The sequence below is a fragment of the Platichthys flesus genome, chromosome 18, assembly GCF_949316205.1.
Source record: "Platichthys flesus chromosome 18, fPlaFle2.1, whole genome shotgun sequence".
Lineage (NCBI taxonomy): Eukaryota > Metazoa > Chordata > Actinopteri > Pleuronectiformes > Pleuronectidae > Platichthys > Platichthys flesus.
This window is the reverse complement of record NC_084962.1, coordinates 19,327,963-19,341,628: the sequence shown is the minus strand read 5'-3', so window position 1 is coordinate 19,341,628 and position 13,666 is coordinate 19,327,963. Positions and strand designations below refer to the sequence as shown.

Genomic DNA, 13,666 nt, shown 5'->3' with positions numbered 1-13,666 from the left:
TGATTGACTGATTACTTCAAAATAATATTCAGTATCCTGACTTCAAGTGTTGAAATGTTACTGAAGCGCATCATTGCATTTAATCTGTTCTAATGGGATTGAAGCTGAAGCTCTGGTAACGTTGTCTGAACAATCACTCGTGGCTGCTCACCCTCGTGCAGCAGCTTCTTGGCGTGGGAGGGCTCTTTGCCCTGCGGCTGAAAGAAAGCGTAGATGCACTTCCTGACCAGGTCCTCCCAGCCGGGCCGGCCCGTCGCCCGCAGAGCACTCGTTTCTATAGAGATGATCTTCCCTGGAGGTGACGCACAACACAAACACACAAAAAAGTCAAACCAAGAAATTAGATTTTAGGGTTTTTTGGTTGTTCCTTGTGATTCTCATAAGCCAGATAGAGAGACATAAACGCAAGCTGATTTAATGCCCCACCCGGCGGACACGCTAAGTGTCACAAATCAAACACACCTGATGTGAACAGGTGCATTCTGGGTCTGGCTAAACGCTAAAATACAAAAGGTGGGACTGTGATGTTCACTTCTAGCTGTTTAATTTAATTTCTTATTTTAACTGACTGAACTGTCGACTTTTTACCAGAGTTATGTTACTTCTACTTGAGTAAATATATTTCCTAAAAAAAAGCTTCTGTTTCACTAGTGTAAAGGTGCAAATAGTGCTGGATTATATACGGGACGTGTGTGTGTGTGTGTGTGTGTGTGTGTGTGTGTGTGTGTGTGTGTGTGTGTGTTTGTGTGTGTGTGTACCTGTGGGGTCCTGCTTCGTGATGAAGGACTCACTGTTGACGGGCTGAGCTCGAGGTATTCGACAGGCGATACAGATCAAGCAGCTCTGCAGGTCTGTGCAAACAAAACGACACGAGGGGTCAAACCTGTCAGAACTTTAGAGAGAAGTTTCTGATGAGGTTAATGAGACGTTACAGAAGAAGAGAGCGTGTGGACCATCTCGTACCATCTCCCTCCTCCTGCTGCTGCTTGGCCTGAGGCTGGGACACGGTGAAGCACTGCATGATCTCGTACTGCTGCCGCGCCTCCAGGTTCTCCGAGCCCACCTCGTCCGGTGGCCTCTTCAGCATGCGACAGTTGAAGGTGTGGCTGTTCCTCCGGGTGGTTTCCTGTGGCCACGGCACACCGTTTACTGGAGGGCAAGAAACAAAAAGAACGACGCATTAGAAGTCAAGAATGGAGTTTCCACCAGTACTGAAACTCACAGAGACTCTGGGTTTTCCTTCCTCATCATTTTAATTGAGAAAATACTCTTTAATAAGCAGTATGGACCTGTGTTTATGCTCATAAGAGTAAACAAGTGTTCAGAACAAACACAAATCAACTTTTTTCTCCCAAATAGAGGCTGAGTGAATCAATAAATACAAACAATACAAACATGATAACAAACTCTCAGTTAGCTACTTAAATAATGTGACTGCAGGATCCCCTGGAAGAATAATCTGAGTGAAGTTCAGTGATGAGGCAGAAATCAATTTGTTGTCAAGTTTCTCTGTGAGCGCAGATTTCAGGGCGGCGGCGGGGGGGGGGGGGGGGGGGCAAAGGACAGCTGTAGCGGCTGGTGCGGAATTAAAAGGGATTACAAGATCAAAAGAAAACACAACTGGGCAACCTGGTCGCCCGCCGCTATCGTTTGTCCTTGTACGACCCCCCCCCGGCCCCCCCTCTGTTTCTTACTATAATCTCTCCTCAAGGCTGGAGCCACAAATTGAACTAACATTATTGCAGTGAACAAAGTCACTGTTCCATTCTTTCCCTCTTCCCTCGCTCCTCAAACTCACGCACACACAAAACGCCGCCTCGCCGCTCTGACTTAAAACCGTGTGTCAATTTAAAATGTTCATGGTTCATCCTCCTACCTTTCCTCACAGCTGTTCAAACTGTCCTTAGCGTCGGTATTTTCCATCAATAAACTAAGTGAATTATCTGCATTAGGGACTTTACACAGATTGTTGAGGCCAGAGCCGATCTCCTCAGCTTCACAGCCTCTTTAAGAGGTTTCACTGGAATGGAAACTGTCAAATTTGAGGATACCGAAAATGTAATTGCTAAGTAAGTTTTAAAAAATAACAGCTGCTGGCATCCGGAGCCAAAGGACGTGTGGCGTTCAAACCCACAACCCCCGCTCACTCACCGAGGCTTTTGGGCAGCAGATTCCGCACAAATTCATTGTGGTCTCCCACGTGGAGGATGTTGTAGACACTCGAGGTCATCAGCTCCTCCTGGGTGTATCCGAGGTAACTCGTCACGTTCTCAGAGACGAAGACGATGCGGCCTTCCCGGTTGACCACGAAGAAGAACCCATCGAGGGCCTGGATGAGGAGAGGGAGGAGAACAAAGTTAGACTGTGTGGGTTGGAGCTGGAGTGAAAAGAAAAGTCTCAGCAGGAGCAGCGAGGATGATTTGCTGTGTGTGTGTGTGTGTGTTTGTGTGTGTGTGTGTGTTTGCTATTCACCTCTAGCAGCAAGGGCCCCAGTGCCTCTTTCTCCACCAGTCCCTGGCTACTGGAGGAGATGTCGCTCTTCTGCACTTCGTCATCTGGGGACAGAAGAGCTGCTTTCTCTGCCGGGAAGAAAACAACAAAACACAGATAAGACTTAAAAAACCTTTAATGGCTCCTGACACATCTGAAGCTCTAAGTCCTTCAGTCACTTTTAAAACTTTGAGACTTGAACCAAATAGACATTAATACGTTCCCTACAAACAAGGAACATGTTATCAGAATTGTATTTTGTCTATCCATATACATATCCTGAAGTGGACTCGTTTTGTTGGCGTTTGTTTATTGTTTTTCGATTGGATCTGATTTTTGTTTTCGTCTCTTTCAGCCGTAAGAAATAAAGAGACTCATGATTCAATACTTGTGTCCTGTGTGTTTACCATATTTATAGTTAAAAGTCATGTCATTGTTTTGGGATTATTTCTATGTTCTATTTCTAAGTTTTCTTTTGGTTATGTGTGGGAGTGACCTTTGTGTGGCTTAGTTAATTAATTTAAATAAATGATTGTCAGGGTTCTCCCTGGCTGGCACCCCAGAAAGAAAAAAAAAATACATATCTAGTAATCTTAAACCATTACAATATATTGGGTTATACATTCTCTGTATTCAGGGAGTCAACTCTATATTTATAGAAAATGACAATTCTATATTTATGAATGTTGTGTTTCTTGTCAGAGGAGACGTCGGTGGGAAGATACAGGGTCCACTTTTTAAAAACACCTGCAAACTCACACGGTGCATAGTTGTAACGTGTGAGTGAGTGTGAGTGTGAGTGTGAGTGTGAGTGTGTGTGTGTGTGTGTGTGTGTGTGTGTGTGTGTGTGTGTGTGTGAGTGTGTGTGTCTTCGCTCACCCTGCTCACGCCGTTTGATCTGCTGGATTTGGTCCACCGTGCTCTTGAGTATGTGGCACTTGTCGGGCTTGACGCTGAGGCTGGCGATGTCGCCCATGTTGGACGACAGCAGCTCCGCCAGCTCCTCGATGTAGCGGCACTCCAGCTCCCGCCTCCTCTTCTCCAGGCTGCACACACACACACACACACACACACAAGGCCCCACGTGAGGAGTTGACATGAGTTTCAACATGTTTGACACTGTCTTCATAAAGCGATTTGAGAAGCGACTGAAGGGCTTCGTGCAGGACGTGGTGTGCAGAGGTGGTCGTGCACGCCTCTAAAAGAATGTGGTCGTACACGGTTCGAATCTCAGTCCTTCCTCAAAGCGCCTCGGGTGCATTCACATTAAGCACTTAGAGCTGTCCACTTGTGATTGGATGACTGTGCAGGTGTGAACACGGCCTCGGAGGCAAAGACAGAGAACGAGCAGAACTAACTTAGTGTTTTTTTTAATCGCACAAATCAGAATTGTTGACTCCTGCTTCAAAACCTGTGACAATTGTGTATACATTTCTTCTATGCTACTAAATGAAACATCAAATTACACTGGATTTATCTTTAATTCTATTGTTATCAACTATCTAAATGTCATTTTTAACATAAACAAATAAGAAAAGTTTGACCCTGATACAAACAAACAGGTGGTTTTGTGTAATGCATATAATTGCCGAGGCCTTTCACCCCCGGCCGGTCGGTGCCTGTTGTTTGTTTTCATGTTATGTAAAACTATCACACATCAGTGGAGTTGAACGCTGGTGCAACAGAAGTTCAATCCGTCCTTAGCTCAGGCCTCTTTGCCTCGTGCTTTATCCCTGTTCTCCAGTTGCAATAATATACTTTCAGACCGACGAGCTGCAGCAAGGTATGTGGTAAACATGGGGAAAAAAAGAAAAAGAAATGTGTGTGTTTGAGTGTGTGTGTGTGTGTGATACGACAACAGCAAAAGTAGGTCAGTGCATTGGCCGGCCAGAACACACAGGCGTGGTAACCGAGCAAGCGAGCGAGTGAGCGAGGGAGGGAGGGGGGGTGCGGAGGGGGAGGATGCTGCTGTGTGTGAATGCGCTGGTCAGTAGCTGCTGTGGAAATGCTAACTGGCCTCTTACATCAGCTTACATCACTTATTTTGCCCCTTTTTGACTCACAAACACACACTTACACACACAGGACAGTGAGTACTTTCACTGTTTATCACTGCAGGTCCCGTCTTGACCTTTAGCCCAAACTACAGCTGAGTCTAACCTTCACCACGCAGCCTGTTCCACCGACTCTTATTCCTCTTATTTTAAATCGTCCTGTGTAATGATCCAACGTAAAGCGGGTCTGGACATTCTCCGGAGTTTCTGTCTTTCACACATTTCCAGGAGATTGTCCCCGAGTCAGACTTCGTTACCAACAACAGGAAAAATCCAAGGAGCACATCGCAGACTTCAGGTCGTATCACCACAAGTTGACATCTTCTTCTCGGTCTGATACGTGTAGTTTTGCGTCTCTTGCGTGTCTGTTGCGTGTTAGAAAAGTCTTCAACACGTCTTCTCACTGTGAATTCTCTGGACACATTCCTGCTGTACTCTAAGGCTTGCCTCCCCCTACTGCGACAGAATCTGACAGGACGTAACTGGAATCTAAAACCGTTCGATTTCCTGATTTAATACTTTAAAATGTTCATAGTTTGTTAGTTCGTCTTCAGGCTTTTTCTTTCGAATGTCGCGTCAGACCAGATAAGATGAAACTTTATTGATCAACACAACGGGGGTAATTCAGATAAAAGTTAAAAAGACGAGGTCAAAACCTGACATCTGACTGAACAGAATCAAAACTGAGGATTGTAGCTGAAACTGTGGAACTGAAATAACCTGATGAATATGTTAATGACGTCATCACATCCAGTTTGCATCCTCAGGAGGTTTCAGCTCTAGATGTGTTCATAGACTTTGTATGAGTCAGATCAAATCGGACATTTGCCTTCACACACGATTCCTCCAGGTGAAGTTATGAAAGCTTCAGGGCCGAGTGAAGCAGCTTCTCGTTCACAGGGTACCCACGGTCCATTAATATCAAAGCACATCCCTGCTTTAGGATTTTAATTTGCAGTGATATTTTTGTCTATGAATGTGGTGTCACCGACGTGTGTTTACCTTTGCCCCGATGTGTCGCATGGCGAGCCCTTCCTCTTGCGTGACTCCGGCGTGGCAGGGTCCAGGGGGCTCTCCCCTACTGCACTCATTTTCAGCTTCAACTGACCTAGGAGAGAGGAAACACATGACAAAGAGACGGGTCAGAAACAAAATAAAGAAAAACCACAACAATGGTTTTTTCCTTTCAGGCTAATCTCTGTTATTTCGAGTGAAAATCTGTGTTTTTTTCCTCGAGTACCTTCAGAGAAACCGCAGGGTGTTGTTTCCAGACACAATCATCTGTTACATAAGAGCTGTTACGACCATAACCGAGGCACATTTGCATATTGCCGTGGCATAACGCCGGTGGTAAGGTTCACACAGTGTACGGCTCGCATGAACTTCAGCTTCTGGTCACAGTTCAGTGTGTTTTTAGAACAGCGGAGGAAAAACAAGAACAGGAGGACAGGCAGAGATCATCTTTCTCCAAAACACAAACACACAAGCATCCACATACATAAGGGAAGCGGATGTCTGAAGAATGTGGAGATAAAAATGACAAGTCGACCATTTGTCATCAATAACGACGATAACAAAATCTATGGGTTTTGAACCAATGCTCAGAAAAGAATCAACGTCCTGTTTATGTTTCTCAGATTCAACATATATTCTGTATGTGATATAGATCTGTAGCATTATATGTATAAACCTCCCTCATAGTTAGTCTTATAGATCTTGGACTTGCTTCTTCAGTCTGAATTTTCCGTTCACTCGCTCCTACAGGGGTGTGCAAACATGGCAACAGAGAACACTGCAACATTTGATGAGGCAAACCGTGCGCAGCGACATTCATCAGTGACATTAAAGTAAAAACCCTTTTACTGGATCAGGCGTTCGGGTTTAAAACCAAAGCAATAAGTCAGACAAACACTCAGAGCTGCAGAGGATGAACCTGAAGGAAACAGAAGCAACTGAAGAGCTTTAAGTTGCAAACCATGAGTCAATGTAATATTAATTTAATTTAAATGTATTTTATCATGTTAAGCCAAGTTGAGAATAGAATATATATTTAAGTTCAAGTTTTTCTTTGTTTCAAACATCAGCAAATTTACATTTCGGGGTCTAGAAAAGTGTTATTTCTACTGGACAAGTTGAAAAAGTGAAGAACCTCCAGATCATCTACTTGTGAGCCGAGGAGAGAGTTTCCATCTCTTCACAATGACCTTGGCGCCCGAATGCTTGATCATTTAGGATTGTTGACAAGCCCAAGTAATGCGTGCACTTTATATTCCTTTATATTCTTGGCAACAAGTCAACACGGGTGTAATTTATTGACGGCATGAACATAAACTACACTGCAGTTACATTTAATGATTTACCGAGAACCCAGTGGACACCCTGCACTCTGCGAGGCTCTATACAGATGATTTTATTTATATTAACTCCAACACTGGAACATGTTCCGGCTGCACATTCACACTGATGACAACATGTTGTCTAACAAACAGCCGAACCGCCGAGGGAAGCTGGGTGCGTGTGGTCAAGCCTTCAACAGCCGCGGTCATATTTCTGGTCTTTCCTGTTTCCCCACCATTATGATTATGTGTCATATAGCAGCAGTTCCTCCCACCTGGTAAGTGTTTATGATTAATACCACCTTGTTATACTTGCTAGCCGGCTTTTCATCCACAGCATAACAATGTCAGCAGGTTCCTTTTTCATTCTGATGCACCGGTTCACTTTTCTGCTCATCTTGTTTGTTGCTGCTCAAACATTGTTGCTAGAATAATAATCTGATTATTTTAATCATCAATCTTCCTCATAATCTTCTACATCAATATTTTTGCCCATAAGATGTTGGAAAATAGTGAGAAACGAATGATATTCATAGAAAATACTTTGCCATCGTGAAAGTCAATAATAATAATACTGTATGTTTCCAGTTTCATTCACTTTGACTTCATTTTATTTGCATAGCAATAAATCACAACATATATTATCTCAAGGAAGTTCATGTAGTAGAGTCAACCCTGACAATAGTTTATTTGGATCTGAACCAAATTTCCCGCACTCACACAAAGCCGGACCAAAACACAATTGATGGAAGTAACGAACGACATCTCCATCTTCAGCCAGGTAACACACAACAACACGCTTTCTAAATAAACAAATCTCTGTTGTTAAATTGTTCTTAAATGAACCTTTCACATGACGACTCAATGTGTGCAACTCGGCGCTCTCTAACAGATGACAGCATTTCACAGTTTGCTCTCATTAGAACATCGGAGCGGCTCAAACTGGTATAATTAGAACAGAACCCCCCCCCCCGTCCCACTGTCACACATACGAGCGGCGGTAAACAAAAACATATGGGAGAAGAAGGAGCTCCGGTGTAATCCTCCTCTCCACCACACACACACAGAGCAGCAGCCATGTACAGCTTGAAGGGGGGGGGGGGGGGGGGGTGAGGACCAGACCACCAGGTAGCGAGCGGGGAATGAATAATGTAGATTACACAGAGAGGGGGGGGTAGGACAGTATAAAGAGAGCAAGACTGACAGTTCTATTATTAATACGACTAAAGTAAATACAACCTTTAACCAGATCATACTTTATTATTTACGCTAATTTCAGTAATATATGCTCATGGCCTGCCCCCCCCCCCCCCGTGCTCCACTGACTTGGTACAGCCCATGAGAAGCTGTTCAGTCACTGTTGCTAAGGCCCCCCCCCCCCTGTGGAATATAGGACATGACTAGGGAACGTATAGAGCTTCTGTCAAACAGGGACACGGTGCAGCCATCTTCTCATGTGCTAGACGTGTGCACAGGAGGGGGGAGGGGGGGGGGGTGTTCGCTGCAGCACGTTTCACTGAGCTGCAGCCGTGTGTGTGTCCCTGAAGACACATCTGCATGAGTTCTTCCACATGAGGGGAGGTTTAGGATCAGTTCCTCTCAGAATTCAATCAAGACACAAACAGATTTCATTGTTAATCAGTAAATAAACTATTACAGGTGGACAGCTGATTAACTTAGCTGCTTTCAGACTTGCAAAGAATTTCTCCTGAACTTAGAATAGAAAGACTTAATCATCACTGCGATTGTCCGAACATGTTTGTGTCTGGAAAACGACTTGTGTCCCTTTACTCGACAAATCAACAAAGCAATCGCAATAATAGTTACAAAAACATGTTCTTTACCAAAACCCAGTCTGATTATTGATTCTGTGCCGTCTCTTCAATTGAAAAGAGGCAGAGATGTGATTTTGTATTGAAACAAATGCTGTGACCTTCACTCTGAGCTGAGCACAGTGATTTCATTTGCTGAGTTTAAGAGACTGCTGCAATATTTGCTTTCTAGATATCTAATGAATATTGTTATATATAAGCGGGACAGAGAAAAACAATTTACCAACAACTCAATCCACAGAGAACCCGAGTGGATGCACCTGGAACGTAGTCTGAGCCTTATCTCAAAACTGCTGTCACATGTAAACATGGCTGAAGATGCCGGGAATCAAACCAGTCGGAGCAAACTGACTGGAAAATCTGCTGCAGGGAAACGACAACAATGCAACTGACAAAAGTAAAGAGCTTTTAAAATACCTCAATAATTTACTGACACTGACGGTTGGTTTCCTGGTCAGTCGATTCATCAGTTAAGCGTGTAGGAGGTCAGGTAAATGTTTATTGTTTTAATTACTCCTAATCATTCCTCGTATCTTTTGATGTTAATCATCACCTGCTCAGTCTGTGCTTAGTGTTGGCGTTTCCTTTTGTTCCCTCGGTTTCGCCCTGATCTGTTTCACTTGTTATGATTATAGGTTTGGCAGCGATTATTTCTATTGTGTCGTATAATAATAAACTTTATTTGTGTAGCTTCCTTATTACAGAGGATGCAGCTCAAAGTGCTTTATGAAAAGTTACGTTCAATCAACTGCGACACACAAACAATAAAACTAAACTAAAACTAAAGTCACAGACTTAAAGGACTGGTGAGCAGTAGTTTGTGTGTCATGCTGCTAAATAACACAAACAAACAAGTGAAAACACAACCTCCTTGTTGTAGGTATTCACATTTAAGAAGCTGGTTTCCATGTGTTTGCTTCAAAATGATTAACAGCTTCAGCACTTCACATGATTTTCAATAAAATCATCTCTAAAGTCTATAAACCATCCTCCACCAAGGAGGTTGTGTTTATGGGGAATGAGCCATTGAATTTATCAAGATATAAAGCAGAGATCTTCTTGGTAAAATGACAAATCTGACACATCTATGAGCAGGTGAAAGATGGTGCAGAACTGGATAATGATCTGGATGAATTTGTCTCAGCTGGTGGGCTTGGTGGAGACGTGGGCTTCTTCAAGTGCCGTTCTAGTTTACTGGACGTAAAAGAAACCAACCGCCAAAATGTAAAAGATGAGAAACACACTTCTGAGATGTATGCATGATTTGTGTTAAACATGCCAGACACAGAAACTGTCTGTGGTCCTTTAAGAGTCCCCGCTCCTCGACTGAAAGCCCTGTTAAGTCTCAGTCCATTGTTTCCCTCCATCTGTGGAGACCCAGATCCAGGATGTTTACCGAGAGTGAGAAATAACCTTGGACTCGGCTCAGTTCCACCGACGCTACTACAGCGTGTCAGCCTCCTGCGTGTATGGAATACATAGTGTATGGAATACATAGTGTGCAGCCGTCTGCAGAGCCGAGGTGCAGCCGGAGGACTGCGTGCTGCACTAACACACTTTCCTCATCCGTGCAACAATGGGATCAGAAAACCGAGATCTAGTGTAAGGATGCACGAGGGAAATGGTACGAGGGAATCATACAATATGCATAACCCAAATGTAAAAAAAAAAAACTCTATTATAGGCCATGAAAAGGGAGGCGCGCCCTTCTATGCACATAAAACGTTTAAATTCTACTCTTAATCCTTGAAATGGCGACACAATAATTTGATATATATTTAAGAAGATCCACATTTATTAGAATAACATCCACCTCCTCTGCCAGACAGATAACCCCACGTGAATATTCATCGCTTATTGAACGCCACCGGTCTCCGCTGCGTAATTTGCCTCTGTGTAATCTGTGAAAGAGTGTGTGGGTGTGTGTGTGTGTGTGTGTGTCCTCATTTCAACTCCAGTGGCGCGATGGGAGGCCGATGGGAGACCTGCTGGGATGCTCTGAGCATGGCAGCCACTCTGGGGCCCAGGATCTCAGAGCACATGGTGCAGGAGAATAATGCAGAGAGAGAGAGAGAGAGAGAGAGAGAGAGAGAGAGAGAGAGCGGTGTGAGGAGGGGGGGGGGGGGGGAGAGGGGGGTTATCTTCCTTCCTTTCTCCAAACTATCTTTTAAGCATGAACTAACCGGCCTCTTTATAATTAAACTGACGAGCCGGAGAAGTCTGCATGGAGACAGTGGCTTTCAAAGATTCAGCCAACCGAACATGCAGCGTAAATGAGAACACACACACAGCTGCTCCCTCAGGTTTCAGAGGCAGGAACGTGTCTATTAATCAAAGAGAAAATGCACAAAGGGAAAGAAAGGGTTTGGTTTTGTATCAACAATTTGTTTTATAAATCAATGTGTTCACCGGCACATCATTTGTAAACGTCCATCCTACCGACACGGCCTTCAGCCTCGGTTAGAAACTCAATTTACACAGATTCCCGATCGATATGACAGATTATTCCAGGGATATTCAGTGGGAATCGATCCTGAATGATAAACAGGGGTATTTGCAGAATGTGCCACAGGCTGCGACACTGTATTCACCTGGGAGACGTACTGCAGCACTCACACACACATACAGACACACACAGACACCGACACACACAACGCTGAGCAGCTGCACTCACTTGATCTAGGGCTCCAGTGGGTGAGTCATGTGGTGTCTGTGGTGGCCTTGTCCAGGGCTCTGAGCAAAGCTTAAAAGAGGAAGGGGAGCCTGGAGGGGGTGAGGTCAGTGGTGGTCTCAGAGTCGAGATGATGGAGCTGATGCGCTGCTGCTGGTGGTGCTGCTGCTGCTGGTGGTGCTGGGGTTATGGCTCCACAGCCACTCTGTCGCAAGGCACCATCCCAGGTGCAGGGGGGGGGGGAAGCCTGTTGGCCTCAGACTGGAAAGACAAAGAAAACACTGTGAATATTAAGTACTGTAGGTTTTTCATCATCCTAGAAATTCAGTCAAAATCATGAATCCTTGTTTAAACTATGTGAGGAATCGACCTGAAGTCAACAGGGTCACAGGTTCCTCCAGTACATATATATTTATATCAATTAAACCTTAAACCGATGTTTTGCGGGCGTACAAATGCAAACACCGTTAACACACAGCTCCCTGGTCTCCCAACAAATCGTGGTCCTGGTCCTGAGCCTCGTGTTTGGACGAGTCTGAGCTCCTGTCATTATTAGCTGGTTGTAAATGTCCGACTGGATCTGCGTCCCCCCACTGTTACTGTTTCCATCTGTCCTGCTGACACCGAGCTGACCCCCCCGGTGCAACGTGCACATCAGTCACTCCGTCTGGAGGAAGTTGCAGCTGTGTGCTACAGTGCAGTTTTCGATCTGCTGCATCACGGCTCCGCATAAAAAAGGGATAAGTACGTGTGATGGTTATGAAAAGTTGAAGTCACTTTCCTCGTTCTGTGGGAAACAACTCATCACGTGAGAGTTTAGTGAAACACGATCAGTCCTAAACATTTGAATGCGGAGCTGCAAGGACATCTTTGCTTGGCTGTTGCCCCCGGGTAAGGAAAACATGAAATCAAAGACCTGCAGGTCAAAACCATAAACTATATATACACAATATATAAAGATGCACAACACGTCTCGTTTTCATCCCACTTTCTAGAAGCCAAAACATCCTGTTTACAAACGCTGAGTGTGCACAGCAGCAAAGGTATCGAGGTCCTGCCTCTAGGCTGACAATCACGATCATCAAAATATCAACCAAAATAATCAGAGACATGAAACCTGAGTTTATGACCGATACTGAGTTAACAGGTACAGGTGAAATGTTTTTACAACAAGCTCTATCTCTCGATCCCCTACACAACACAAACAAAAAGTGTTTGAACAAAATGTCCCTTCCTGCTTTTGACATCATTAACTCTCATTCTCATTTCTGTCTTAAATTAAATATAGCAGATGAATCTTTAAAGAAATGAGCGCACTGAGATTTCAGGTTCTGGTGGTGACATGCAAAGCTGGAACTTCATCGGCAAGAGTGACAACATCGGCGAGTAAAGATATCAAGCATATTTAATAAAGATCTGGAAGCGCTCCAGATGTGCATGTGTGCTCAGGAAGAAGAAGTGTCGCCTTTCTTGCAGCAGGCTGGTAAAAGGATCCGGCCAACATATGTATGTTCTAAACATACATAGAGAAACTGCAATACGACACAAGCCTGTATTTCACATTGTTCTTGATTTCATGGCGTTCGGGAGGAAGCTGCATGTGTCTTTCACCAGATTTGGTCCCAACTATTGTCTCAGCTTGTAGGACGGACTTGTCTTTATGTCTCTTCTATCAAACCCAGTGCAAGGACAAGGTCTACGTGACAAGCGGTGCAGATGTGGACATTGTCTGCCGGCTCACACAAGCACACGCTATTGGCCAGAAGGTCAATTAAGGACTCCAAGAGCAGACGTCTGCTCGTCTTTTAAATAATCCAATTAGATATTCGGTTAATGAGAGGAAATGCATCCCATGCCGCGGCACTCGGAGAACACCACCTTGTTGTGTAACAATGAAACACCTCTCTGAAACCCCTGCAGTCAGATGGAATAAATCTTTCCCTCCTGACGCTTTGTGCTGCTCAGATTTGACCACGTCTGCTGCAGAGAGATCCTGATCCGACCGTTTGATCATGTTAGAGGATGTGATTAACCCAGAGAGGAGATTCTGTTACTCGTTCAGCCCGCGTTGAATGAAACGGCACATAAGGGCGTACGATTCAACAGCAGCACTAAGCCGCAGCCTCCTAAAGTGGCATCGACACTATCTGAAGCAGTAAAACCTTCATGGAGGTTGGATTTACTGCAGGACGGCTGCACAGGTTTCAGCTACGTGCACCTAATGAAATGCCTGTGTGTGATAGAGAGCAACAAGCAGCAGGATTTACCTGTAAACAACTGGAG

General features: G+C 44.5%; 1 protein-coding gene across 2 annotated transcripts in view; it reads right to left on the bottom strand.

Annotated features, from left to right (window-relative positions):
* The window catches only part of ncoa1 (nuclear receptor coactivator 1), a 33,059-nt gene that overhangs the window by 11,628 nt on the left and 7,765 nt on the right, over window positions 1-13,666 (bottom strand). For both annotated transcript variants that reach the window (XM_062410882.1, XM_062410883.1), the window contains exons 2-9: window positions 11,387-11,644; window positions 5,547-5,652; window positions 3,370-3,536; window positions 2,473-2,579; window positions 2,152-2,329; window positions 964-1,149; window positions 759-851; window positions 152-292 (exon numbers count right to left, since the gene is read on the bottom strand). In XM_062410882.1, coding sequence (XP_062266866.1) covers window positions 152-292; window positions 759-851; window positions 964-1,149; window positions 2,152-2,329; window positions 2,473-2,579; window positions 3,370-3,536; window positions 5,547-5,635 — 961 coding nt within the window. In that variant the 5' untranslated portion in view covers window positions 5,636-5,652; window positions 11,387-11,644. The remainder of the gene's footprint in view (window positions 1-151; window positions 293-758; window positions 852-963; window positions 1,150-2,151; window positions 2,330-2,472; window positions 2,580-3,369; window positions 3,537-5,546; window positions 5,653-11,386; window positions 11,645-13,666) is intronic.